The sequence below is a fragment of the Artemia sp. Qi Xiang Cuo genome, chromosome 19 (genome assembly GCF_049724085.1).
Source record: "Artemia sp. Qi Xiang Cuo chromosome 19, ASM4972408v1, whole genome shotgun sequence".
NCBI lineage: Eukaryota > Metazoa > Arthropoda > Branchiopoda > Anostraca > Artemiidae > Artemia > Artemia sp. Qi Xiang Cuo.
In genome coordinates, this window is record NC_142812.1 from 54277028 (window position 1) to 54302696 (window position 25669).

The 25669-nt window shown below is 35.2% G+C and overlaps 1 protein-coding gene across 3 annotated transcripts in view; it reads left to right on the forward strand.

Annotated features, from left to right (window-relative positions):
• The window catches only part of sd (TEA domain transcription factor 1 homolog scalloped), a 225986-nt gene that overhangs the window by 191396 nt on the left and 8921 nt on the right, over nt 1-25669 (forward strand). For all 3 annotated transcript variants that reach the window (XM_089105600.1, XM_089105602.1, XM_089105601.1), the window contains 5 exons: nt 220-347; nt 6602-6802; nt 10671-10708; nt 15229-15457; nt 24764-24987. In XM_089105600.1, the coding sequence (XP_088961726.1) occupies nt 220-347; nt 6602-6802; nt 10671-10708; nt 15229-15457; nt 24764-24987 (820 nt within the window). The remainder of the gene's footprint in view (nt 1-219; nt 348-6601; nt 6803-10670; nt 10709-15228; nt 15458-24763; nt 24988-25669) is intronic.

The following is a 25669-nucleotide window of genomic DNA, read 5'->3' on the forward strand; positions in this document are numbered from 1 at the left end:
TCCTCCTCAATATTGTATGAAATTTTTACGACCATTATGTTATTTTCCTATTGAAACCAGCAAGCCGCAGTTTTTAGTTTCTTTTCTCTTTTCTTTACTCTTCTCGACATTTTTGGGGTTGATTTAGCTTTACTTTCTTTTAATGGTTAATCCCCACTCTAGGCCTAGTCTAAGGGACTCTTTGCAATCAATCTTTGAAAAGTGAATTACTTTTTACAGGTCGAAACGAGTTGATTGCTCGATATATCAAATTAAGAACTGGAAAAACGCGAACTAGGAAACAGGTCAGTTCTCATATCCAAGTCCTGGCAAGACGGAAACTAAGAGAAATTCAAGCTAAATTAAAGGTAAGAAATACGATTCTAATGAGATGGGACAGAAAGAAGGGGCTTAGCCAAAATTCAATTTCAAAGGGTTTCCAATTTGTTTCGAGGGCGGTGCGACTCCGCGGAGAAATTCTAATTTCTTACCACTGGCGTTTGAAATCTGTGCCCTTCAGCGAGGTTGAGGAAGAGGATTTTTCAGCGAGGTTGAGCAAGAGGATTTTTCAGCAACTCTTGATTGAAATTTTGTTACGAAATTGCGATAGTTGTTTTCTGGATATAGTTGTTTTCTGGATATAGTTGTTTTCTGGCTGGCTTTATTTATAGAGGGATTATCTACAAGTTCCTGGTAGTTATTATTTTAATTTCTGCAGGCTTTCTATGGAGAGGTTTTTTCAGAAACTCCTGGTCAAGGCCGTATCCAGGGGGAGGGTCTAAGGGACCCTCCTCTACCAAATGTTTTCCATAGGAATTCTGTATATCTTTAAGTACCCGCTTCAATGACCATATATCAAACTATAACTTATATGCAGAAAGTTGTTTGATCCCACTTTCTAGGGCTGTAATGAATGAAGTGTCAACATGGCTAGGTTACGTTTTACAGACGCTAGTCTGAGAAGAATCGTTAAAGTGCTGAAGGAGGTACTTCTAAGAGTAATCGAGCTTGAAACTCTACATTTTATTCAGGGGTGTCTCAATTCACAAGGGGAGGAAATGTATCTTCAAAAAGCCAGGGGGACATTTGGGTGCTAAGTACCTAAATTTTCCCAAAATTCCAGACACTTCTTATTCATATTAAATTAAATTAGTTTTTTTTCTCTCTCCCTCCCCCCCCCCTGAATACAATTTTGTGTATTTGCCTGATGGGTACTGGTTAAGAAAGCGGTAAGCGCGCGATAACTGAAGCTTCGTTAATGCTAAAAACAAAATAGGATGAAAATATAATAGTTTATGAATAAAATTGGGCTATATGTTTGCACATTAGAGAGGAGGGGGTAAAGCATAGCATATATTAGATACATTACCTAACCTAACCTAGGTACTTTTTTGTGTCCCTAAACCCCCAAAAACAAAATTTTAAATATTTTAAACGCAGTGATAAATCACTGCTTGCTATCATCAGCATAGGAATTGTCCGTTGAAAGAAACCTGTTTGACTAGTTTCTTTAGCATGTTAGCATATTCGCTCACCGCTTCCTTAACCAGTACCGCCTGATGTAAGTGGTAAAGCTTAGGTTTAAAGAAAAGTATATTTATGTTTTTTTCCGTCTTATTTTTTCTTAAATGTTGCGAAATGCGACAATGATATATCAACTTCTAAGAATAAGAATCCAACACCTATTTTCCACTGTTCGAACTGAGTTCTCAAAACGAGTCCCCAGTGACAGATCCATATCGTCCAGACCTCCTCCTCTTTTGTGCTAAAGTGCTTGTTATCTAGTAATATTCTTTTGCTAATTTTTATTATCTAATTGTCTTAAATTTCCAAAATAAAGTGTTCAGACACAAAGGTCAGGGGTTCGATGACCCCTCCCACTGGGAAGCAAAATACATTGGAAATTTACAAAAATATGAAAATATTAGATATTCCCATTTAATAGAAGTATTCCTATTCAAATCTTGGTGAAAACAAAGCTTCTAGTAGGAATTTTGAAATACCAGGAAAAGGTAAAAAAAAACAACCAAAAAAGGTAAAAAAACAACCAAAAAAGGTAAAAAAAATCTAAAAAAATCGTGGTTTTCAGATATGCATAAACCTAAGATGGGTCACAGCAAAACATGTTTTTATTCTGATGTCCTTGATACAAGGCCGTATCCAGGGGAGGGGGGTTTGATTCCCCTCCCCCGAATCGTTTGTCCAACTCGTAAAAAACGTAACGAAATACGGTACTGGTGCATAGTACCCAAAATACATATAAACAAATTTTGCCACTTTTGTCTTATAGCCACCACACTCAAGATCTTGTATCGCGAATATGAGCAATAACCGGTTTTCATGGTCTTTATACCAGACAATATTAGCTTCGGTTTCATGGGAAACTACATATTAGCTATATTTTAATTAAATATTTATCTCGTATTTTGGTTAGGTTAGGTGAGTTTAGGTTACGTATTTAATGTAATGCGATCTGGGCGGCCCCCTTCCATAATTCTTTGTTGTAGTTTTCATAATTTTGTTGATAAAGTATAATATTTTCATCATATTTTGTTTTATTTCATTAGCATTAACCAAACTTCACATCTCGACAGAACTTGAGTGTGGTGGCTATAAGAAACAAGTAACCAAATTTTTGATGCGTTTTTGTGTGTTTCCCCCCCATCAAAATCCTGGATACGGCCTTGCCTTGGCACGTTAACATTTTCATCCCGGTTTAACCTGTCCTTTAGTTTAGACTGTAAGGGCCTTTGCTCTGATTCTTAAATACACAAATTCAATTCACTAATTAAATTAGTAGAAGTATGAAAGAACATCGGTTTTGGTGATTCGTAATAAGACTCTGAATGTTTGCCAGTTTCTACAAAGGCTTCGTCCGCTTTGCATTTTCTATTTGCTGTTTTTATTTGAATGGTTAAATATGTATATTAATTTTTTATTCAGCTAAAAATTTGTCAGTCATCTACATTTATTGCAGGTTGGAAAGTAGTTTAGTCATCCGATTGTTTTATTTGCCAAAAAGGGGAGGATGCATCGAAAGGGGAAGTAACATGACTTCTTACATTTTCTTGGGGGGGGGGGGCAAAGCTGTATCGAGGAGGGGGGCTACGGGATTTGACCAGTAACTCCCAATTTCACTTTCCCAATTCAACAACTGTTCTCCCTTTGCTTGCAAGGGGGGAGTTATGAGGTTTGACTCCCCCCTCAATTTTTTTTCCAACTCGTAAAAAAACGTAATAAAAATATATATACACATTTTCGATGCGTTTTTAAGTTTTCTTTTCATTTTAAACCCCCTTCGAGGTATGGAGGGGTGGTAATGGGTTGTTCTACATACAGGCTGGTCCTTTTTTTTTTTTTTTTTTTTTTTTTTTTTTTTTATTTATTTATTTATTTATTATATATATATATATATATATATATACAGAGTTAACGTTTCAGCAAGAAGGCCGTAAAACTTGCAAATTAAAATTGGGATTAGTTAGTTAAAATCAGTAAAACTGCGGTAAAAATCGTGGGATTTAACGCTACAATTTCATTTTCTTGATTTAATCCTCCCTCTCAACTCCCTCTCCATAACTGACATCTATACCCATAACCATTAGATTGTTTGTTTCTTTGTCCCCTTAATATTGGTACTAAAGAGTATGATTGTTACTATTCGCCACTCACATTTAACGTAGAAATATTTTCTTCTTTAGGCTTTGTAATATCTTAGGGGATGACCAGTTTCAATAACCAGTACAGCAGTTTTGAACGTGATACGTGGGGGAAATGGGTCTGGCGTAGTACAACAAAGCGTAGATGATGGAAATGTATCACTTGCGACGAAAAAATGGGGATCTATGGCAGGGACGTACGCAGGTGGGGGGGGAGGGGCGCCGGGCCCGCCCACCCCCCCGAAATCTCACGATTTTTTTCATTTTCCATAATTTTCTGATTTTTCTCACAGAATAATGAGTTTGAAGGATTTGCCCCCCCCCCCCCGAAACAAATTGGCCCCCCCCGAAAAAATTCCTGCGTACGTGCCTGATCTATGGTGCATGTCAGGTTGCGGAGTGTTTTAACCGAGGGGGCGTCCACTTGTACACTATGTGGCGCGTGACAAGCGAGGCGGAAACTGTTCCGAGAGTGGTGGAAATTGGGTGCCCCCCTTGGGGCGACCCTTCGACAATTTCTGAGTGCATATACCTGAGGTACTCGCTCCAGTCAAACAGTTCGGATTTTTTAAATGTCATGTTGGTTTTACCACTGTGTCAAGTCATCCCACATACTTAACCGAGTTAAACCACAGGAATTCTTATATAGATAGCTTCAAATTCTCTTGTTACTCAATTAGACAGCTGAGTGATTTTAAATATTAGCGGGAGGGAATTTAGCTGCTCTGTCACATAATCATAGCCAGCCACGGACGCTGGATTTTGCTATGGGGGGGGGGGGCTAGGGTGAGTAAAAATAGCCAATTAGGTCGAATATTTAAATACGAAATGCCCATGAACAGACGAGAAACACGTTTTGAAAAAAAAAAAAATAAAATCGAAAAAATTAAGTAGGTAAAAATACAAGTCCAAAATTATTGTTAATCAATATTATTATAAATCTAGGGGGGGGGCAAATTTTTAAATATTCTTTTTATTGAAAATGCCCAAATAGATATTTAAAAAATCTACGGGGTCTTCTCTCCCATTGGCGTTTCTGGGTGTTATAACCATGAGAAATTCAAAATGGCGATGTCGGTGCCGTATTTGAAGATTGTACTTCCCTCAGAAATTTGCTGAAATGTTTTTAATTAGAAAATTTTTTGCCCGCTCCATACTAGCTGAATAATATTTGATTGAGATAAACCATGAACTGACCAGAAACATGCTTTGAAAAAAGAAAACATAATCAAATAAAAAAAATCAAGTAGGTAAAAATACTCGTCCAAAATTATTGTTTGCTATGTTTTATCAATTTATTTTCTTCTAAAATTTGATTAATATCAAGTGCTTCCCTTGCCTCTGAGGTCAACAGAAGGGTTTGTTTTGTCTCAATTTTCAGGGAAATTTCTGAGCCACTTGTTGAGACAGTTTCGAATGGAACACAATTTCCCAAGGCAAAACCTCGTACAAAGGACTGTAAGAAATTTTCTCCGTAAGAAATTGAGAGACAACATCGCTCCTAACAACCAACAACCATGTCAACGACGAAATTAAATTAAATATGTTTAGTAATTACTTTCTCAAGTTGCCCTAACGATTCTTTCTTTCATTTAATATGTCTAGCGTCAAATTTGTGGCAAATTTTAGCCTAAAAAATAGTAAAACTTGGCATAAATTTCGTAAAAATCAACATCCAACGCCTATTCTCTATTCAGTTTCTGTTTTATGACAATGCTTTTTGATCAAATAGAATGAGAAACTGCTTAAACATGGGAATGAGGCTCCTTTCTGAGAAATGTTAAAAATAAACAATTGACACCATCTAATATTACCAAGCAAAGTAATAAAAGTTAATCTTGGAAAAAGAATAAACAGATTAATTGCATTAATTTTCTTTTTTTAGGCTACTCTTGATTTACATTGGGTCGAATATTAAAGAAACGGTTGCCAAAATGGCACGATAATTACATTTGTGTTTGTTTTCATTTGTGCCTAATCTTGCCTACTAACCTGGTGCCATCTATTTTATAATCTATAAAAATCGTTTAAACACGAAAAACTGTACTTTCAGAAATCATCACGTTGGAATTTAATAAACTCAATTTTTGATTAATAAAAACTTAAGCACCTTTTTCTTCTGGTTTGTTGATTGTTGCTTCAGAATTTGCTCTTTTTGCTCTAGTTTTCTATATTGTTCTTTCTCTAATTTTCTTTTATTTCTCTTTTTTCCTTTTCTTTCTTTTACCAAACAGAAATATATTCTTTTAAAAGCAATGGATACAGGCTCAGATATGGAGGGAGCGACCCCCTCCCTCAAAGTTCCAAGGTGTCGGCGTTCTTGAAATTTAGTTTATGTTTATAGTTTAGTTTATCTTATGTGTTAGCATTTGCGGGCACACTGGACGATTCTGCTGGTACATTTTTATACCCACTTTCCCTCCAAACTCAAAAACCAAGCTTTGCCCCTGGATGGAGATCTGAAGATCTGAAGAATTTAACTTCATTAGTGTACGCTAGTTTACTTAAGAATTAATTGAGTTAATTAATCAAAACAAAATCACAAATTAAATATAATTTCCGGTCCAAAATATATACATGTAATTCTAGATACACTGCAACAATTACCACCAACAGTCGAAGGGGTACCCAGGGTATTTGTTCCGGGGGGGGGGGGGGGTACACACAATAAACTGTAAAAGACGTATCAAAAATTGTTTTCTATGCGTTTTTGTTACGTTTTTACGAGTCAAACAAAAGTTTCGGGGGGGGGGGGGTCAAAATCGGTGCCCCCCCCCCCCATGGATACAGCTTTGCCAAAAGTCAAGGTGCCTTATGGTACTCTAGGGATGTCCAGGGTCCTGGCAGGAAATACAATAGACAGAGGAAACTGACTATAGGAAATGCTACATACATTGATAGCTATAGCTTTAATCGCCTGCCCATAAATTCTCAAACGTTTTATTCTTGATTTTACTTTTCAGAATTCTTCAAAAGACGAAGTCCTTCGGCTTTATGGCTCATTTGGGCAGTTATATGGCTTATCGCCACAAGATCAAGCAGCCAAAGAGAAAGCTTTACAATCAATGACATCTATGTCATCGGCGCAGATTGTTTCAGCCGCGGCTGCGTTAAAAGGACCATCACTACCCACCATTGGAATTCCCTCATCTTATGCTCCAACGGTAAGCTGTACTCAATTCCCGCTTCAACCTTAACTGATTTGAAATTTGGCATCCAGGCTAAAAAAAGACTATGTTGCACCGTTCATTCCTGCAACAAGGGGATAAATGCCAAGTAATAATAAATTGTGTTTCATACATGTTGCAGACATGGATATAGTCAAAGATTTTTCTTGCGTAACGGGGTGGACATGCAAATTTAACGCCCTCTACCAAAAATTAGCTTCACAATCGCTTCTGGAGATTTATTCAGCATCTCTTAAAACCAATGTTTCAGGAATATTATTATCGACATTTTGCTTCTCTTCCAGTATTTATTTTTAAGTTATGTTCACCTCTTTCGTTCTGACCTCAAGAAAAAGAATGTTGAATTCGTTGTGACCTCGCTTGAACGTAGATTATGACCACTAGGTAAAGAACCCCGAAATTTCTTTAACTAAAAGACCATGAACAAGCCTTACTGATCAGTGTCTAACAGAGCCCCCACGATGGTGTAGCCAAGCTCTGAGGTCTCACCCATTTAGGATGAAAAGTGGTGTCGATTATTTTAAAACTATTTTTAAAGTTATTATTAAGCAAAAAAGCATATATTTTTCGGTATATCCTACCTAAGTGTTAACATTTAGTGAAGGGGTTTGTATGAACTGCTCAATCTCCCCCCTTCCTCTAGATTGTTACGCTGTCTGCAAATAAAACGCTAACAACGAAAACGGTGCATCGAAACCACAGTATATAAATAATATACAGTAAGATTACGGCTTAGTGATTTTTGGCTGCTACATTTTCGGCGCATACAAACACCTCCCATTTAATCTGGCATCAGCGGTCCAGTGTATATTACACTGGAACACGTATTTTGGCAGAAACTTTCTCAAAATGCCTTTCAAATCAACTCGAAACCTACTTGTAATTTCTTAAAACATCTAATAATAGCATTGCATATTTTTTACGTAATGCGCAAAATTTTACGTAATGTGACTGCGTAAGAATAAAACTTCTGTCATCATTACTTCCTTAAGAACGAAGTACATTGAAAAAAAATGTACCCTGGGCCTATCCTAAGTCTATTTATTCCCGGAAAAGCCGAGTTTCTAAGAATTGTTTTAATTGTCTTAAAACTATGGAGTTTTCTAGTTAAATTTATCTACCCTTTTTCTTGCGGCACGCACCAATAGACGCCGTAAAAGTAATCAAGGGGTTCAATTGTCTTCTGGCGCAGCCTCCTTTGTTTCGCCATTTTGATAGACGCATTTTTTTTTATTCTCAGGCTATTTTAATACGGTATGGGGGAAGGAGGATCGAAAATTGACATTGCCCCAAGGCACTAAAAGATGTAGCTGCTACACAAGCTATATAAAGACATACTGCTATTTTGTGTAGATGCTGTAAATATTTGAAATATTCGTTTTTGTTTGTGGGTGATCATGGAGTCATACCGTTGTGTCGAAATATCCTACCGCCCAATTGTATAAATAAGAACAAACTTTTACTTCCCTTCAAAAATACAGATTCAACATACCTTACTTTTGAATTATCCTCTACCTTACTATAAGACACCTATAATCAAAATCAAAGAATTTGTACCTTTTCTTATAGTTCTACTTTCTAAGAATTGAAAGCTTAGTAAAAAAACGAAACTTGCAATGATGACATACTAGTGAACTTATGGATAATTAAAGGGTTAAGAAAAGATTTAGGCTAGAGCTTGGGGATGAGTTGGAGAAGATAGATGGAGTTACCCTCAGGGGAGTCTTTTCCTTAAGGAGGAAATGAAGGCTTAAAAAGAGGTGAAGGCAAGAGTTTGGAAATATGTTCACTGACATTAATTTCGGTTTAAAGCGCCTTATTAGTAGGTCTTTTTTATGCAAGATTGGCCGAGTGAAGGAGAAATGCTAAAAAAAAAATTCTTAAAGAGTTCTATACTAAAAATGCTCAAATTTTTCAGTTCCTCTTGCTAAGAAATTATAAAAAAAACCTCTTGCCTTGGTAATTTGCAAATTATGTATAGATAAATGTAACGTACTGAAACCAAATTATCCAGCTATGTATGCGCTACTATTGCTACTTCTACTAACAACTCACCGCAACACCAAGCCGTCTGAGGCCAAAACAGCTACGCACGCTCCTCCTCCATCCCAATCCATTTTTTGTTTTTGATTTAACTTCTTAAAAATGTAACTTTCATGTACAGCTGCTTCTTTCCCACTACGTTTGTAATTTTCTATATTAAGCGGCTAAGCTACGTTACGTTAAGTTACGTTACGTTAAGTATAATGTTTAATGCTTTAACAAGTCCTTTCATACTAGTCTAACCTAAAAATCTATAAAACAATAATAATTATCATCTAAAATCATAACAATCATCATTAGCAGACAATCCAAAAATATAGAATGGAAAGGGAGATTCAAGTTCTAACCAAGTGTGAAAGGCTTTCTAGAAAAAGTTAATCAATTTTTTTCCAGAATTTACTATTTGCGCATCAAGAAATTTCATTTGTTGCTGCTATGTTGAAGTCTTCCTTAACGTAAACTTACGTAACGTAGAATTCTACATACATCCCTGTCTACGTGGTACTGCTCACGTTATGGATTAAATATGCTCGTAAGATTATATAGCGTATCGTAAAGTTTTACGTTATGCTAGTGCCAAAGGTTCTATGGTATAGTTTGAACCATTAAGAATATACGTTTCTCTGTGAAATTGTAATATAATTCATTTGGGTTGGATGGACAATATAGTTTTTTCCGCCTTACAATTTGGGGCGTCCATTCACGAAGTAATAGGGGGATGCAAAATGCATTTTTTAAATAGATGCTGTTTCTTTAATTTCTCCAATGAAAATACCACAAAAAGGTATTATTTTAGTGAAAATACCAAAAAATATTGTTTTTCAAAATATCAAATTCAAAATTGCCCTGCTTTCCTCCCCCCGCCCTAATGAACTAATGAACGTCATTGGTACAATTGGTAACTAATAGTATTTTATATGCTTTTTTGTAGTTAACAATGTAAGAAGTGTTAGCTAACAGTTGTTAACAGCTAACAGTTGTTCGAAATGTATTAATTGGGTGGGAATTTAAAAAAAATATACAAGCTTAGAGATATTAAGTCTAGAGATATTTGTGGGAAATCAACAAAAGAATTTCCTAACTATAAGAAATGTTAGTAGTAATGGATTTTCTACCGATGTTTACAAACAGAGGCGATTTTAGGGGGAGGGGGGCAGAGTGGGTTCTTGCCCCGGGTGCAAGAGAGCCCAGAACCACCACTGTTGACAATATAGAAACTGGTCAATTAGTCAGTGTTAATGTCGATTTAGGTTACTTTTTCACCCCGAAGCCCTTGCGAAATTAGTCATGCTGCCTTCCTGCATTATCGGCTCCTTAATATCGCGCTTTAAATCAGTCTCGTACACATCATTTTTTTCATATGGGAGGGGGGAGGGGCTAAAAATTCATCTCTTGCATAGGTCTCTGCTTCAAATCAGCATTCGATTTAAGTTTAACAACGATTTATGCTGCTGGATAAATTGTCTAACAATGTTAGCTAGCAGTTTTTTGAGTTGGCTCAGAGTAACGCAATTATATGTAAATTTGTTAGCCAAATTTTTTTACATAAAAAAAAAAATTTTTTTTTACGGTTTTCTAATATTTTAGTCTCCGTATTAATGCAATATAAAAATTTGAAATTTTAAAACAATTTTTGTTAGAGAAGTGGTAAAACGGCTTATTGTATTTTTTTCTTAAATGTTAATTTATATTTTTGTATTAGAACCAAATTTTATCATTTATTGTTTCACCTATCTATGATTCATTTTATCTATGATTCATATGATTCATTGTTTAAATTACATTAAGTTTACCTTTCCAGTTCTGGCAACCTGGACTTCAACCCGGACCTTCGCAAGAGTAAGTGCTGTTTTTTTTTTATTAACTTTAGTATTCATTTTATCTAATTTTGTAAACAACAAAATTTGTTTAGAATTTTGTTATTTATAAAATTCATCCGGAAGCTTTTACTAACAAAAAAGGAGAGACAGAAAAATATGATTAAACAGTTAACCCAGAATAGAAAATTACATACAAGATTTGAAAATGATGTTAAAAAAAGAGAAAATAACTGTTTTTCTGATTTTTTTTTTTTTTTTATTGTGTTATTTTTTTTTGTTTTTTTTTTTTTTTTTATATATATAATAATAATCCCAGCTCCTCTCAGTGGTATTACATGTCTAATTTTCAGTAAGATTTATTAAAATTTTAATTTTCATGTCTTATATATGGGCTTTAAATTTCACGTATGCTTAAATTTAAAAATAGTTCAGAGAGCAAAAGTCTTTCTGTATCCAAGTGTTATGGGTTGCCATCAAAAATTTTCTTGGGGGAGGGGGCATTCTACAAAAACTTACAGGAAATCTCCGCCTACGTTGGCTAACTTCTTATCAAAACTCCTTTCTCTTCTCCGTTAACTGACTACTTTTATTAAGATATATCACACCCCCTTCCCCCCACAACAAATTTTCTGTTCAATTTATTTTAGCATTGACCAAACATTTAAATAATTAACTTTAGGAATTCATTTACAAAATTAATATCAATTTCGCTGCTATTCCAACTTTAAAAAAAACTCCGAAAACGCAAAAATTAATTTTTAAAAACTAACTTTTTTCAAGTATTTTGAAAACTTCTTCTTCATCTTTTCTAAAAATTTTCCCAATAATTTTTTTTGTACAATTTTTACATACAAGTAATCATCCAACATTTATTTTATACGTTTTTTTTTTTATTTATGTTAACTCTTTAGTCTTGATTTTCTTTCTCTCCTTTTTTTTTATTGACACAGACTTCCGGATGTGAACCCGAAATAATTGGACTTTAATCACTATGTATATATTTATTTTTTAATTTTTCACTCTCTTAATTAAAATTTTTGCCGGTTTTTGAATTTCCGTTTCATTCTAGTTACAAATGGAAAGATCATGTCATCCAAGAAATCATTGAATTCAATGTAAGAACAAAGCAGGGTATAAATGTCAAAAAAGTAAAAAAAAAATACGTAAAAAATGGTGTAATTTTGCATTTTTAGGAAAAAAATTGTAATATAAAAACGACTGTTATAATTTGAATTTGGTTGCCAAGAAATTAACAAGCCAGATGCAAAGAGGTTAAGAACCTAAAAATCTAGAAATTGTATACCTGTTTTATTAAGACTTATTTCAACAGTTTGTCTCCGAATCGTTAACACAAAACTGCCAAAATTTAATTCCAAGAACTGTTGGAAAGGTGCCTCGTAGGAATCGGACCTATATTAACATTAGCTGACAAAAATCAAAAGATGTTTATAAGGGGAAAAGATCTATTGCAAATTGAAAATATACTTTTTTTGTTCATAGGCTGACCTCTGGCGTCAATTGGAGGGGAAATCAAGGGGCAAATACACCCCTAGACTTAAAAAAAATCCTTTTTGGGGGTTATTTTCATTGAAAAATACGTTCTTTGTGATTGTCATATAAAAAATTGAAAAGCATGATAAAAAGTCACCCTCCTAGATGTTGAAAAATGTATTTTGCCTCTCCTAAAAATTTCGTGAATCGATGCCACTGAAGCTAGGGGGAGGGGAAGGTGGATAGATTTATCGAAAATTAAGGGGATTATTAAAACAGGAAGAGAATGTTCTATCGATTTAAAATCTATTAGCGTATGTTTATAGGGATAGCAAACGGAGGAGGACAAAAGTGGGTAGCCCTCCAGCTTAGAAAACTCATTGTCTCACAGATTCATATTCGAATGTCAAGCTAAGCTATAATAGAACACTACGCCCCCTCCCGTAGCAGGCTGCTTGCTCTACTTCTTTCCCGAATGACGAATCGCCAGCTATATTTTTTTGGGTTTTGGTATACTATGGGTTTTCAACCCGAAAAATGTATTTAAACGATCAAAAATTTCTAGTTAATCTCTTCTTAAAGCATCAGGCTAAGAGTAAGGATAACTTATAAAAGCGGAAACTGGCGTTACTGTCCACAAAAAACTATCAATACCATGTAGTGTTTGGTGACACTTGGTATTTTTTTTCAGTATACTAGTAAGAATAATTAATTTAATTAGTTTAATTTATAAAATTAGGGCAGTAATAAGTATTTGGATACTTGTATGATATACCCCCTGCAGCTCAAGTTTTTCATGCATTGACACACTGTAAACCTGTTTAGTTATCTAGTTTCTTTCAACTTAGCGTGAGGAAAGACAAAGAGGATTGACAGAATAGATGGGAATTATTTAATTTGGTCTACATATTTGCACAGTAGGGGGGGGGGTAAAGTATTTGGACAATGTAAAGTCAGGAAACAAATCTTACTTCATGACACCAGAATAGTTGTAGCTAACACATTTTGCATGCAGACCCGCTGTACTTTGCCCCCACCCCCTTAATGTGTAAATATATAGCCCAAATTTGTTTCCGAAGTATTACATTTTTTCATACTTAGGTATATTTTATTATGATTAATCTAACTTCACTTCTTGAGCTGCAGGGGGTATATCATACAAGTACCAGTATTTGATCTTAATTTCTGACAGAAAAAGGATTACAGAAAAAGGATGATAGTTTTGTTCTTTCGATACTAGCACCAGTTTCCACTTTTGTAAGTTACCCATATTTTTGGCACCAAGGACATCAAAATAAAACAAATTTTGGCCCTCTGAGCCCATCTTAGGCCTATTCATAGGCCAAAAAACTGTGATGTTCTACAATTTTTGTTTTGTTTGTTGCAAGGTTTTGCAGTTTCTTTGGTCAGTATTGTATTCTCGTCAGTGTTGCCACATTAGACAATAAAACAAAACTCATTAGTTATATTTGACAACGCTGCTCGTCAGTAAAACTTCAAACATCAGCAATCTGTTAATTCTCGAAGACGGCTAGACCTGAAAAGGAAAGCTAGACCGTTTTAATCTTTTCGGTGCCACATGTTTTCAGCTTTTTTTTTTTTTATACTGATTTTTCACCCATGTTTATTTTTTTTTTATTTCGCGCCTACAACGACAAAAATAAAAAAAACTGCACATGAAACCCTTTATTAAAAGTTGAATTCCTGTTTTTTACAATTTTATAAGATATATATGGTTCATGTTCTTCACAATTTTATAAGATTTTTATTTATCCAAAGATCGTGTTTTCACTGTCTTTGGTACTTCAAGATTGTCAAAATTATTGAATTCTTCGTGCGATAAACAGCCAAACACCAGGAGAAAATTCAAAACCTATGGTATGTTTGAGTTTTTTTTTATTTCTCTTCACTCTTAGGAATGTTATAGGTAATTTCAAAAGCGTTCATATATAAAGATTATATATATATATATATATATATATAAATAAAATGTATAAACACAAAAACAATGAAAAAATTTTGTCGGAGTTATGGCGAACCTCATAATAGGATGACTTTATTTTCTCGAGGTGACAATAATAAACGAACTGAAAAATAAAAGCTGGAAATCGTTCTGTGACGTCAATTGGGGTGCATATACCCCTTGTATCGAGAAAAATACCTTTGGGGGCATTTTCATATAAAAATGCCTTTTTTGGTATTTTCATTTTATTAAATGTCAGACTTCCCCCTCCTAGATCTTAAAAAATAATATATTCCCCCCCCCCCTAGCTTTTGAAAAATTATATTTTGTTCAGCGATGCCAACGCTTTGAAATGAACTGTACAGTTTTCCGACTAAAGTTGTACCGCAAGACGTTAATTTGTACCATCTGAACATCAGTTTAAAGATTTGTCATAACAAGAAGAAAATATTCGATATAACTGAAACATCAACAGATATCCTTGTCAAAAATAAGCAAGAAAAAAAAAATATCAAGAAATTTGTACTGTACCAAAATATTCCCAAATGTACCGCATTCTACCAAGACGAATTGTATAAAAAACGGCACAATTGTATTGCATTGGCAACGCTGTTTGTGTTTTCAGTTGTAACGCGGCTAGCTCTCCAGGAATAGAACAAGATACAACTTTTATAATAATTGAGTAGTTGCCTTCGAATAGCTTGATATTGCAGTGATATTTTCTGCTTATTTCTTGATATTTTCTTGATATTTTCTTTTCTTTATTTCTTTTCTTTCTTATCTTTTCTTTATTTTATTTTAATTGTCTGGCTCTTATTTATTTGTTTACTTTTTTGTTCTTGTTGAAGGGTTTAATTCTTTAAGTTGGTTAAACCCAACAATTACGAGTTTAGCTCTCCCTTGGGTTGTGTATTATTGTAGTAATAAAATAAATTTGTTCATTCATTCACTCGTTCATTATCACATAAATGGGATGATCCATATGTCTTTTAGCTGAATTTTTATTCCATTCTTTTTCTCTTAACTTATTCGACTTTTTGGGAAATAACAGCACACATTTCTTAATATTGAATTTTTTTTTCTAGTGTGAAGCCATTCTCCCAAGGTCATTATCCTGGGCCACCTCCTGGATCAGGAACACCAATGAAAAACGCTGGCGTTCCTGGTTTACCCCACAGTGGCGACATTAGTCTCCTAGCACCCCCACCTACGGTGACGCCCACCCCTCCCTGGGAAGGAAGAGCCATAGCTACGCACAAATTGCGATTAGTCGAATTTTCCGCATTTATTGAACAAGAAAGAGCCCCAGATACAGTAAATACTATTTTCTTAGATATTAGCTGTTTTGTAGTTTTTTTTCTAATTTCTTCTATTTTAATGATAAATTGGAAAGATGATACATTCAGGAGGTGTATTTCTTTTTATTCCCCGCCCCTCCCAACCGTTTGATTTTTCATTCTAGCCAATTATCAGTTCACAATCAAGGCCGTATGTTCGAACTGGGATAAAATTTTAGATGAAGGGCTTTTGGCTCTCTTGGAAACTGAAAAAGTCTTGCAGGAACGGGTCCAGAGCCTAAATTTTGCCCAAAATTGGTCTTTTGAAGTATCTACCTTCACTCTTTCCCCCCTCTAAAGGGCACTGATCTTTGATGATCTTGTACAAACTTAGTGTAAAGAAAGTGAAACTTAGAAATAGCTTCAAAGCATAAATAAGGTTAAGGAAAGTGTTTTTGGCCTCATAGCTTTCTTAAATCCTGATTTATTAGTTTTTGAAATTTTGTAAAATTTGGCTTTATTTTGACAAAATACAGATATGGTTTAAAATGTTAACTCAAAAAGTTTTTATTTTTCGATAAATTAAAATTTCACACAGGGATTTAACTTTTTGGTCTTTTCACCGGTATTGTGTAACTGGATAAACAATCAGGCTTCAAGTAGGTGGGGTTATTTCAAGTAGGCGGGGTTATTACTAGTGGATAACTTCATTGGTCAACGGAAATGAATCACATACGGAACCTCAGTGGCGGATGCAGGGGGGGTCGAGGGGGGTGCCACCCCTAGCGTAGCCTAAAGTAGTGTAATTTACTTAATTAACCCAAGTTTGCGTGAATTAAACTTGCTCCTAACGCAAGTTTATCGGATCAACCTATCTTGCGCCCCCCCCCCCCTAATTTTTTTTATCGGATCGACCTATTTTGTGCCCCCCCTCCCTCCCTAAAAAGATCCTGGATCCTCCCCTGCGTAATCTACTTGGAGTCTCCCTTCGACTGGAGGTGCATAAGGTAGTAACGACAGGCCTCAAATTCAGCCGATCTTTTACTAGAGACCAGAGCTCATTCAGGATAGTTTTAAGACTTGTTGCGTCTTTCTGCAGGGTGTGTTGTCCTGTCCTCCCCTCCTTTGAAGACCGGGTGGGGCCCAACCCCATACATCGTGTGGGAGGCGTCTTTCATTTATGGGGATCTGTATCTCGATCTCCTTATTCTGACCTTGTTGGTCACCAGTGGCTATTCAATACTTGTCCTTATTTGGAAATTCATCACTCTGTCTGTCCTATGGATTGCAATGATTCTACGTAGGCCATTGTTTTCGATCGAAGTAATCGTTTATCTGCGTTCTTTGAAAGGCTCCATGACTCACACCCATGCATAAGCACAGAGAATGCGTTACTTCCAAATAGTCTGAGTCTCAGCTTTTCGGGGTAATTTCTGGATTTTTAAAGGTTACTCAGCTGAGAAAATGCTGCACCTGTATACGCTATGTGCAGCATTACTTCTTTATCACACTTCCCATCTTGGGTCGCTGTGCCACCAAGATATTTCAATTCTCCGACCTCTTTAATATCAGAACCATCGTATTGAATGTCTTCAGCCAGGTGCGTTATAGCTATTTTTGAAATCTGGGGAGAGGGGGGGGGGGTGTTTTTCTTTGGTATTTTTTTCAATGACAATACCAGAAGAGGATGTATTTCAAAGAAAATTCAAAAATAAAGGCATTTTTCAAAATCTAGGGGAGGAAGCAAAAAAATCCAGGGAGAAGAAAATATTATTTGCAAATCACGTGATTTTTATTTTGCACCAAAATTCGACAAAACTTCAGCAACACCTGGCTGTAGTGCACCACGGCTATCGCCCTATTCACAGAAGAGCATGCTTCTCAAAGAAAATACAAAAATAAAGGTATTTATAGACTTTGAAATTGGCATTGAAAATAGGCATTTAGGCATTTAAAGACTTCTAAAATATCTTTTTACTACTGTCATTACCCCCCCCCTCTTACATCTTCGTGAATTGGTGCCATAATATTTTCGTTTCGCATGGATTCACACCGCTGCACCTACACGCTCTATACGCAGCATCACTTCTTCTTCACAGGTCCCATCTTGGATCACTGTTCTACCAAGTTATTTCAGCTCTCTGGCCTCTTCGATATCAGAACCCTTACATTGAATCCCTTCTGTCAGGTTTGTTATAGCTGTATTTCACATACTTTTTGTTTTATCTTTTTTTATTAGTAGGCCAGTAGGTGCAGCTTTCGCTGCCAGTTCATTCGAATTATGTCAATTGTTGACCTCGCAGTGTGTAGCAACAGTGCTGTCGTCGGCGAACTTGCTGTCATGTAGTTGACGCTCAGGGCTTAGTTGAATGCCTCCTCTAAAAGGGGCAGGCTCGAACCATTAAGTCAATTAAAATAAATCTGTTAAATTAAATCTCTTTTTTACTTTGTCAATATTATCATTTATAACCAAATCATTATTCAGACATCATTAGGAAATTATCAGTTTCATTCAAAATTATCCTGTTCCGTTATTTAGGAAAAAGCAGGAAAAAAAAGGAGGGTTATTTCATATTTGACCCCTTGCCCCGCCTTGATCCTCATCACAGTCCTCCTACTTTCCAATTTTATTTTACTTTTTTTCTCCTTACTTAGTTTATTAAAAAACACATAAGTGTAATTTAAAAGGGTAATTAGTAAATTACTTGATGTTTCTTCTCTTGCTTCTTAAACAGGGGAACTGTTTCCTCTATTTCTTCTTAAAAATCTTTTTCCAACTTTGGAGTTCAAGGCTTTCTATACAACTTACAGCTGAACTTTTGTAACATATATCCTTAGTAACTAAACTAAAATAAAGGTCCTTGGGACAATTATAAGTTTGCTTTCCAACTTTACCATGATTTGTCAATTAATTATAGAGAGGGGGAGGGGATATTAGAAAGTGCTAGGATGGAGTCCAACTTTAAGAGAGTCTTAATCGAAGAGGTATTGAGATTATGCAGCTTCAAAAGTTGTTAATTGAAGCAATTCCTCGGATTTGTGTAATTTACCTCACTGGTTACTTTGGATGAATCTTAGAAATGTAAACAGATGATTTGATGGGAGAAATTAATCGGGAGGATAAGTTTAAAGTTGTTGCAATTTCTCTGCAAGGATGAAGAAAATATTGACCTTTGAAGAAAAGAACAATAAAGTGACAGAGATAGTAAATACATAGCGAGCCAAGTTGATAGCACCGAGGACGGTGAAAGTTGGCATTGTTGCCAAAGAATTGTTGGCATTGGTTTAGTGGAAACTTACAGAACTTATGTATCATAAATTTTTAAAAAAATGGTAACCCAATTTTTACTGAAAATGACCTCTATATGCAGTTATGCCCGTTTAGTAGTAGGGGGCGTTTGAAACAACAGACAATAAGCTGAAAACATATGGCACTACTCTTTGTTTCTTTATTCCTTTCTTTCTTTGTTTCTTTGTTTCTTTGTTTCTTTCTTTCTTTCTTTCTTTCATTCTTTCTATCTTTCTTTCTTTCTTTCTTTCTTTCTTTGTTTATTTTTCTTTCACTCTTTGTTAGTTTTTTATTAACAATAGCAGTTCAAAACGTTGCGTCCCCTACTTTTTGCATCGATCGTGAAAAATGCGAAAACCTCAGGGTTTGGCGAAAAAAATTAATGTTGTAATTTCCCGGGAGTTATACTTTTCAATTCTTTCTCTCCTCTAAACTCTCCTTTAGAGACTTCAAAGGATTCCTAAGGGATAAAGGGGATATTTCGCAAACCCCTGACTGCTGAAACTGGACCCAACCTGAAACTCATTTATTTTTTTTGAATCATTAAAAATTCAACCTCATAAATGTGGCAGCTTAAATTTGCCCCTAAATATCACTGATCTCTGAGACCCCACTGGCTAAGCATCACACAAAGTGAAACAGAGTAGGGCGAGTGGTTGGTAGTGGCAGTGGTAGGGCAACAAAAGAAACTAAGGTAAATCACAGCCATTTAAAAAACGGAGAAAAGCGTAAAAATCTTGGTCAAAACCTAGGTAGTGGCAGTGGTAGGGCAATAAAAGAAACTAAGGTAAATCACAGCCATTCAAAAAACGGAGTAAAGCGTAAATATTTTGGTGAAAACCTTGGTAGTGGCAGTAGTAGGGCAACAAAAGAAACTATGGTAAATCACATCCATTTTATAAACGGAGTATACGTAAATATTTTGGTGAAAACCTAGGTAGTGGCAGTAATAGGGCAACAGAAGAAACTAAGGTAAATCACAGCCATTAAAAAACGGAGAATAGCATAATTATTTTGGTCAAAACCTAGGTAGTGACAGTGGTAAGGCAACAAAAGAAACTAAGGTAAATCACAGCCATTTAAAAAACGGAGAAAAGCGTAAATATTTTGGTCAAAACCTAGGTAGTGACAGTGGTAGGGCAAAAAAAGAAACTAAGGTAAATCACAGCCATTTAAAAAACGGAGAAAAGCTTAATTATTTTGGTCAAAACCTAGGTAGTGACAGTGGTAGGGCAACAAAATAAACCAAGGTAAATCACAGCCATTTAAAAAACGGATAAAAGCGTAAATATTTTGGTCAAAACCTAGGTAGTGACAGTGGTAGGGCAACAAAAAAACGGAGACAAGCGTAAATATTTTGGTCAAGACCTTTGCTTTGCTCATTCGTTTTTAATGTAAAATACAAGTAAAAATAAGAATTATTGATTGAAAAAATTGAATTATAGAAAATAACTATAGGTTATAGTTGAAAAAGTTATAAGTTTGGCTTTTTATATCGTCCTGAAAACTTCTATCAATATTGGTTTTTCTTTTTTAATCCTGTACTGAGAGTATTTGAGCAGAGGTTTTGACCGAGATATTTGTATTTTTTGTTTCTCCCTTTTTTTTGACTGGCGGTGACTCACTTCCTGTCCTTCTGTTGTCCTCCTTTTCCACGTTTGTTGATTCTGAGCCAACGGGATCTCAGAAAATATTGGATTATTGATCACCAATCTGATCGCTCTGCCAGTTGAAAGGAGATTTGAGGCATTGTCAGTGGGTCTTCCAACAATTGAGGTGACTTCCAACAATATTTTTTTTTCTTTTTTAATCCTGTACTGAGAATATTTGAGGAGAGGTTTTGACCGAGATATTTGCATTTTTTTTGTTCCTTTTTTTAAGTGGCTGTGATTCACCTCACCTCCTTCTGTTTTTCTCTTTTCCCACGTTTGTTGACTGTGAGCCAGAAGGGTCTCAGAAAATATTGGATTATTGTTCACCAATCTGATCGCTCTGCCAGCTGAAAAGTAATTTGAGCCATTATCAGTGGCTCGAATTATTGTGTTTATTTTTAATTTGCTGACTTACATGGAATTTAAATAAAAGGGTCATTAAAAAAAAAAAAATAGATGTCAATGGTTGGCAGTTTTAAAAGTGATCGATATCTGAAATTACTTTTTTCTAGTTACAACAGAATTCATACTGGAGAAAAACTGTTTAAATAATTTGGTTTTTCTCCAGTATGGAGTCTGTTGTGATTGTTTTGATAAGCAATAGATTTCAGGTATATTTGGTTAGTTTTTCTTATATTTATAAATTGTAAAAACATTTTTTTTCTTCTGTTAGTAGATATACCGAAATTTTATGTACAGTTTATATATATTGTCATAATTAGAAACTAATATTTTGAGAAGCATTCCCCTTCATATATTTTGATCTCAGTCCTATTACACCCTTCTACCCTTTGATACGGCTTCGATTCGGGGTATTCTTTAATTAGGAAAGTTTCAATAATAAACTTGAATTTATTGATTTGGTTCCAATTGTAGTAATTTGCAAGCATACATCTTTTATGAATTGCTTAAAAGCTTTAAACTTTCTTTACCAAAATAGTTCCGTACATTGCTGGCGTAGAATATAATTAGGAGAGAGCAGATTTACATAATGAGCACAGTATTAGAACTTATTTCTAATACTTTCTCCTGTATTTGTTATTTAAACGAAACACAGTCAAGAAGTTTGCTGAATGTAAATATATTTAGAATTGGGCTATATATTTGCACATTAGTGGTGGGGCCTGGGGGCTAGGTTAGGGCGCTTAACAAATAGTTTACTCCCCCCCCCCAATGTGCAAATATATAGCCCAAATTGTATTATTATATAAACTGAAGGTTATATGAAGGTTATATTCCACTAGGATTAACCCAACTTCACTTCTTGGATGTGTTTCGTATAATCAACAAGTACCCTTTTTTTTCACTGCCTGTGACTTACCTTTTTTTGTACAGCGTTGTACAAAGCCAGCATATTCTAGCCAGACAAACTTTAGATCAAATTATTTTTTATTGAATTATTTATTTTCAGCGTCAAATTTTATATGTTTGTAATATGTATTTTGTGAATAAAGACGAAGATTCTAAAGGGAGATTCAGGATGCTTAATTCAGGAACTATCTTAACTAACTTAACTTGATCAGCTTATTTACTTAGTTTTTTTTTTAACTAAGTACTTTTTTTTCTTTTTTCTCTTAAGTCATACGAACTTAAGAAGTTGATAATTGGTCTCAATCTTCTTTCTAAAGATAGAATTGTTTACAAAAAAAGCTGACAATCGAAAACTAAGTAAAAGAATAAAAGTTTTAGCATGCAACGCCGTTCAAGTCTACTCAACGAGATAAACCAGGGAATAAGCTAAAAAGGATATTACATTGGGACTTAATGGATGACCTTATTTGGAATCACTCAGGGATTCTCAATAGAACAGGTTGATACCTCATTAGGAATCACCGAGGGCTTTTCAGTAGAACATGTTGATACCTAATTATGAATCACCGAGGGCTTTTCAGTAGAACAGGTTGATACCTCATTAGGAATCAATGAGGGCTTTTCAGTAGAACATGTCGATAACTAATTAAGAATCACCGAGGGTTTTCAATAGAACAGGTTGATACCTCATTAGGAATCACCGAGGGCTTTTCAATAGAACAGGTTGGTACCTCATTAGGAATCGCTGAGGGCTTCTCAATAGATCAGGTTGATACCTCATTAGGAATCACTGAGGGCTTTTCAATAGAACAGATCGATACCTCACTAGGAATCACCGATGGCTTTTCAATAGAACATGTTGATACCTCATTAAGAATCACGGAGGGCATCTTCAAGCGTATTTAGGGCTATCTTCAAGCGTATTTAGAACAGACTTGGTCAGATTAGCTTTTAAAAATATTTTTTCCTTGAGCTATCTTTATTTCAATTATTTATAATATTACTTTTTGCATGTAATATCATTTGCGCTCTCTTGGGGATGAAGCCAGAGAATAAACTAAGAATAACATTAGATTAGGACCTAGTCTGCCAGAGGCAAGTTACCTTGTCATCATAAGAAATAAATCCTGTGTAATATCTGCCTTTAGTTAACACGAAAAAGGAAAGAGAATTGAAGATATTCATGAGACGAGGGGATAAACTGGCTGAGGATACATGTCGAGTTTAAATGCATGATTATAAAAAATCAAAATAACCAGGGAATAAGCTAAAAAGGATATTACATTGGGACTTAATGGATGACCTTATTTGGAATCACTCAGGGATTCTCAATAGAACAGGTTGATACCTCATTAGGAATCACCGAGGGCTTTTCAGTAGAACATGTTGATACCTAATTATGAATCACCGAGGGCTTTTCAGTAGAACAGGTTGATACCTCATTAGGAATCACTGAGAGCTTTTCAGTAGAACATGTCGATAACTAATTAAGAATCACCGAGGGTTTTCAATAGAACAGGTTGATACCTCATTAGGAATCACCGAGGGCTTTTCAATAGAACAGGTTGGTACCTCATTAGGAATCGCTGAGGGCTTCTCAATAGAGCAGGTTGATACCTCATTAGGAATCACTGAGGGCTTTTCAATAGAACAGATCGATACCTCACTAGGAATCACCGATGGCTTTTCAATAGAACATGTTGATACCTCATTAAGAATCACGGAGGGCTTTTCAATAGAACAGGTTGATACCTCATGAGGAATCACTGATGGCTTCTCAATAGAACATGTTAATACCTCATTAGGAATCACTGAGGGCTTCTCAATAGAACAGGTTGATACCTCATTAGGAATATCGAGGGCTTTTCAATAGAACAGGTTGATTCATTGATAGTTTGGTTTTCAAAACACGGTTCATATAGCAGGAATGTCTAGAATTTCGTGGGGCTTGATTATGGGGAATACTTTCAAGCGCATTTGAGAGCGGACTTGGTCAAATTGCGTTTTAAAAACTTGTTCTTTTTTTTCCTTTAGCTATCTTTTATTTCTAATATTTAAAAAATGAGTTTTAGCATGTAATATTATTTGAGCTCTTTAGGGGATGAAGTCAGGGAATAAACTAATTATAACATTACATTGGGACTTTATCTAGGACCTCATTAGCAATCATTAAGGGCTTTCCAATAGTGCAGGTTGATTTATATCTAGTTGCAGTTTTCAAACACGGATCATACAGTGGGATAACTGCTAAAGTTGGGGGGTGGGGGGTGGGCTTAAATGTGGGGAATATCTTCAAGCGTATTTAGAACAGACTTGGTCAGATTAGCTTTTAAAAATATTTTTTCCTTGAGCTATCTTTATTTCAATTATTTATAATATTACTTTTTGCATGTAATATCATTTGCGCTCTCTTGGGGATGAAGCCAGAGAATAAACTAAGAATAACATTAGATTAGGACCTAGTCTGCCAGAGGCAAGTTACCTTGTCATCATAAGAAATAAATCCTGTGTAATATCTGCCTTTAGTTAACACGAAAAAGGAAAGAGAATTGAAGATATTCATGAGACGAGGGGATAAACTGGCTGAGGATACATGTCGAGTTTAAATACATGATTATAAAAAATCAAAATTACTTGAAATTATAAGTTGTCACTTTTTTTTTACTGTTAATGAATTCTATTTGTCGAACATAGATCATTTTTAGGTTTTGGGTATGGTGAAAATTTCTATGATATAAAAAATTTTAAAATAATCCTCTGAGTGAGAAGTAAATTATGTATTTTGAATCAAAAACCGAAAAAAGTGAATGCCATGAAAGCTATAATAAAGGATGATAAAATCGTACAAATCACGAAATTTTGGGAGCGGCACTGCACCCCCCTTGCCCTTTCACGTGTGCACTTTTTTGGCTTTAGTTTATTTCCTATTTTATTTTCTCCTCTTCATATTTTTTTTTCACTTTGGTTGTATCCGAAAGAAAATTCCAATTATAATTCATTTAGGACGGCAAACACTTTATTGTGAGCTAAATACGTATTATGAATATTTATTGTGTTTATAATTTTTTATTAACTGTGTTTACAATTTTAGTATCATAAGCACCTGTTTGTACATATTGGTCCTGCAAGTTATTCCGATCCCTTACTAGAAACAGTGGACATTCGACAAATCCATGACAAATTCCCTGAGAAGAAGGGTGGATTAAAAGAACTCCACGACAAAGGGCCTCAGGATGCGTTTTTTCTTGTCAAATTCTGGGCGGATCTAAATAATGTCGACGACGATCATAATAGCTTCTATGCAGTTACCTCTTTGTAAGTTTTTTTTCCAACCTGTTATTTTAAATTTCTGTTAGCTAGTTTTTCTTTCAGATAGCGCCAAGGCCGTACCCATGATTTTTTTTCGGAGAGGGTTTTACTAAAAAAAAATTTCCGGGGGTGGGGTTACACACAAAAAAAAACCCTCAAAAAACGCATACAAAATCTATTTATATCCATTTTTTTACGTTTTTACGAGTCAGACAAGCATTTTTTTTGGGAACGGGGGATTCAAACCCCCCTAACCCCCCCCTCTGGGTACGGCCTTGTATAGCGCATACGACATGGGTCTATTTTGAAGTCTAATCGTTCTTTAAAAAAAAACACAAATCACTTGATTTAACAGTCATAAGGTCTATTGTCAAAATAAGGAAGGGAAAATGGATTAGAAGCCTTAATTTAAGCCAAAAGAGGCAGTGGTTATGATAAAACGTTATGCATAGTTTTGGTAACGTTATTAATAGTTTTGGTAACGTTATGCATAGCCCCAGATTTACCAATAGGCCCACTAGGCCGGGCCTAGGGGCGCACAATGCCCGGGCGTGCAGTAAATTATCACTGAAGGATTTCTCTTACAAAAGCTACACTGATGTGATATATCTTCAAAGTGCCGGGTGCACTCCGCCACCACGCTGCCTTTTCAGAGAGAAGTTATTTAAAAAAAAACACAGGTATTCCG